At 36.5% G+C, this 3,155-nt stretch overlaps 1 protein-coding gene across 5 annotated transcripts in view; it reads right to left on the minus strand.

The window, feature by feature from the left end:
- Window positions 1–587: 587 nt before the first annotated feature.
- The window catches only part of Eb1 (microtubule-associated protein RP/EB family member 1), a 7,016-nt gene continuing 4,448 nt past the window's right edge, over window positions 588–3,155 (minus strand). For 4 of the 5 annotated variants that reach the window (XM_026811542.1, XM_018020435.2, XM_026811541.1 and 1 more), the window contains 4 exons: window positions 3,072–3,119; window positions 2,527–2,618; window positions 2,280–2,435; window positions 588–2,186 (listed from right to left, as the gene is read on the minus strand). In XM_026811542.1, the coding sequence (XP_026667343.1) occupies window positions 2,118–2,186; window positions 2,280–2,435; window positions 2,527–2,618; window positions 3,072–3,119 (365 nt within the window). In that variant the 3' untranslated portion in view covers window positions 588–2,117. The remainder of the gene's footprint in view (window positions 2,187–2,279; window positions 2,436–2,526; window positions 2,619–3,071; window positions 3,120–3,155) is intronic. The other variant, XM_018020436.2, reaches the window with a different exon arrangement.

A 3,155-nucleotide genomic window follows, 5' to 3' on the forward strand; every position in this document is an offset into this window, starting at 1 on the left:
ACCTGGTGTCATCCGATACAGGACGTTGAATCTCCCATAAAACGCGAGTAAACGAAAATAAAAAAACCTTGTGAACAACGTAAAATAATTAATACGACATGTTAAATCGAAGTAAAATCATTTACTTAACTCACCTGATCAATCAATCAATCAATGTATGATTTATGTTTCCTACACGAACATCAAACAATTATTGTTTATTTTCCTGTAATATTCACCTAATAATTCATCCTAACGCATATTCGATTATGCTACACGTTTATTAAGATATAAGTTCACTATTTATTAAATATGATTAATAGTAATAGAGTAATTAAGAGTCGGTGTAAACACAATGATAAATATAAACATAATTGATTCTCTGGAGATTATCAATTTCTCAGAAATAGCTTAGCTCAGGAGTCTTACTTTTACTTAACTATTCAACTGTCTTCGAATTAACGTAACGTATCAAGAGTAGGCTTAATTTGCAATAAGAATATCAAGTGAAAATTTCATTATTAAATACATATTATTAAGTATCCCCCTGCGTTGCATAGAATTAGGCTCGTCATACTTAAGGGGTGGGAAAGAAAAGATAGTCAGCGTTGAATCCTGATAGACGTTTATTGCCTCACCATTAAAATTTGAAATTTCAAAGCACATTCGCGCGATGGATCGCCATAACGCAGACATATAGAGCAGTGAACGTAGCGCGAGTTAAAATGCGTCGTTAACTCTTCTCGTCTTCTAAAAACAATGCACGAGCGTTGCACCTTACATAAAACAGACGTTAACAATAATAATAATCGACACGTGACGTTTACGCCTGATGAACCTGTTAATCGATAGAATCTAAAACTCGAAGTTACGCGTTCCAATTTCTATTCCTCGATGATTGGATCATTTCTAAAAGATTTTAAACACGTGTGTAGCGCTGTCACTACTTCCCACTCGCTCGGTCGCCTCTCACTCACTCTTGGTCACGCATCAATTTTCTCGCTTGTTCGTGTAATTTTATTTCGAAAAAGCGTAGCGCTCCTCAATCGATTCGTGTTGCTCGGAGATACATTTAATGAGTATTGAATAATTCCTCTGTAACGTTAATCGCTGGTATTTTAAGGCCATTCGTGTCCTGAAAGACGGATCGTGGAGGTGCGAAGGTGCTTGAACCAATAAATCCGAATCGACGCCGGTCGATAATCTCCGAACGTTTCGCATCTCCAGAACTCAGTTACGATAGGGAAATAAAAGTGGACACGCATCGTGTTTTATGTTAGCTTATTCGTTACGCATAGTAAACGTGGTTCGTTGTTGCTCGAGAAAATGAAGGAGGTGTATAAAAATTGTGAAAATCAATTTAATGCGTTCCAATGACCAGCTTCGACATAACACAACATCAGGTAAAAACAATTAGTATTCGCTTTGTTCGACTCACAAATGCACGATTACAAATGATATGAACAGTTCTCGGAGACGGGTCTGTTACAGATTATGCGTTAAATACAAGTCTACGATTCTCGGTGAACTACAACGAGGTATTAAACAACAAATCGGAGAGATTTCATTTCTATTTATCGTTAAAAACAGCAGTGCATTTACAAACAGAAGAAAAAAGAACACTCACACGATATTGAACATAGTTAACGTAAAATTACTGTATAACAAAGTTGGACACAGTCGCACGTCCAACAAAAAAAAAAAAAACAGCTTCCTTTTTCGATTCTCTGTCATCGTACTTTGAAACTTGTAACGTCCAAAGCTCTACCGTTACTTTTAATTACGATAAAGAACTATTACAATACGTAGAACTGCTAAATCTGCTTATTCTTTCTTAATTTCTTCCGTTCTTAATAATAATTAGTCGTCGTAGATTACAAGTTATTCAAGTGCATCGTTCAACATTACTTCCTACCCTAATTACACGTGCGAATCTCTCGATGAACTCTCACGATGAAACATGCTTTTTTAACGAAACGAACGGGCGCGGGTATGCTTAAACAGCTATACAAGGGTAGCTCTCTTATCGATTATGCGAAGGGTACTGATACTGGCTCACAAGAAACAGAATAAAAGTAAAACGCACTTGGACAATTTGCTGTCATACTTTTTATAATGATTGTACAAAACGAGTAAAGTTAATATTCTTCTTCATCGTCCGGCGCGAGACCGTCTCCTTCCAGTTCTTCGGGTGGCGCGAATCCCTCCTGAAGAACGAAACATAAAACAAAAATTAAAACAAATCATTTAGAATTGAAATAAAAATATTATATATAAAATATGACGCGTTTTCGACGTACCTCCGTCGCGTAAAGGACTTCTAAGATTTTCTGAACTATTGGCGGAGGACCTCCGTTATCACAATCTTGGCACATGACTTCGATGTCGCGTAGCTTCCCGAAGTAGAAATCTCTTTCCTTCTCCAGGCCTTCGAGCGACATTTTTAATTCCACTATCTGCAATCAATTTTCAATACACATTTTATTACTGTCAGGGATAAATAAGGGAAAAAATGCAGAAATTGCGAATATAATTGTATTCTCATACCTGTGCCCTGAGCTCTTCGACCTTTTCAGTATCGCCTCGATTTCCGACTCCAGTTGGTTTCGGTTGTGGGCGATGGGCCGGAGCTTTGTTAACTAGATTCGAAAGTTTCACATATTATTTCCTTGAATTTCTCATCTCGCGGATCGAAATTAATTCTACAGGCGCAACACGAGGTTCATCTTATTTACATAGACATTAAAGACGACAAGAAGATAATAATCACTTGATCTACGTAAAATATAGAAGCAGTGTGACTAATCTATACAATCGTGTATCGTACGATAGGGAAAGTTAAAGGAGCATGCAATACTATTATTCATACCAAATAAATGAATCTACGCAACTCCTCGGATAATTAAATGAACGATGGATAACAGACAATTGTAAATGTTTCTACTTGTTTCGTGTTATTTTTAAAGATAGAAAATACCAACGCCTTAACGAAATTTGTCGAACACGAAGTACCCTCAACCCTTGAACGGTAAAAAGGAAAATAAAAGAAACGAAGAGAACAAGCATAAAAATATTGACAAAAAAATAATTACTAGACTTAGCTGCAGGTGTAGGAAGCGTAGATTGGATCGGAATCGGTACTGCATTGAAATTATTTGTTATATTATTAGGATATA

This window comes from Ceratina calcarata, unplaced genomic scaffold (genome assembly GCF_001652005.2).
Source record: "Ceratina calcarata isolate Rehan_Ccalc_2016 unplaced genomic scaffold, ASM165200v1 scaffold225.2, whole genome shotgun sequence".
Lineage (NCBI taxonomy): Eukaryota > Metazoa > Arthropoda > Insecta > Hymenoptera > Apidae > Ceratina > Ceratina calcarata.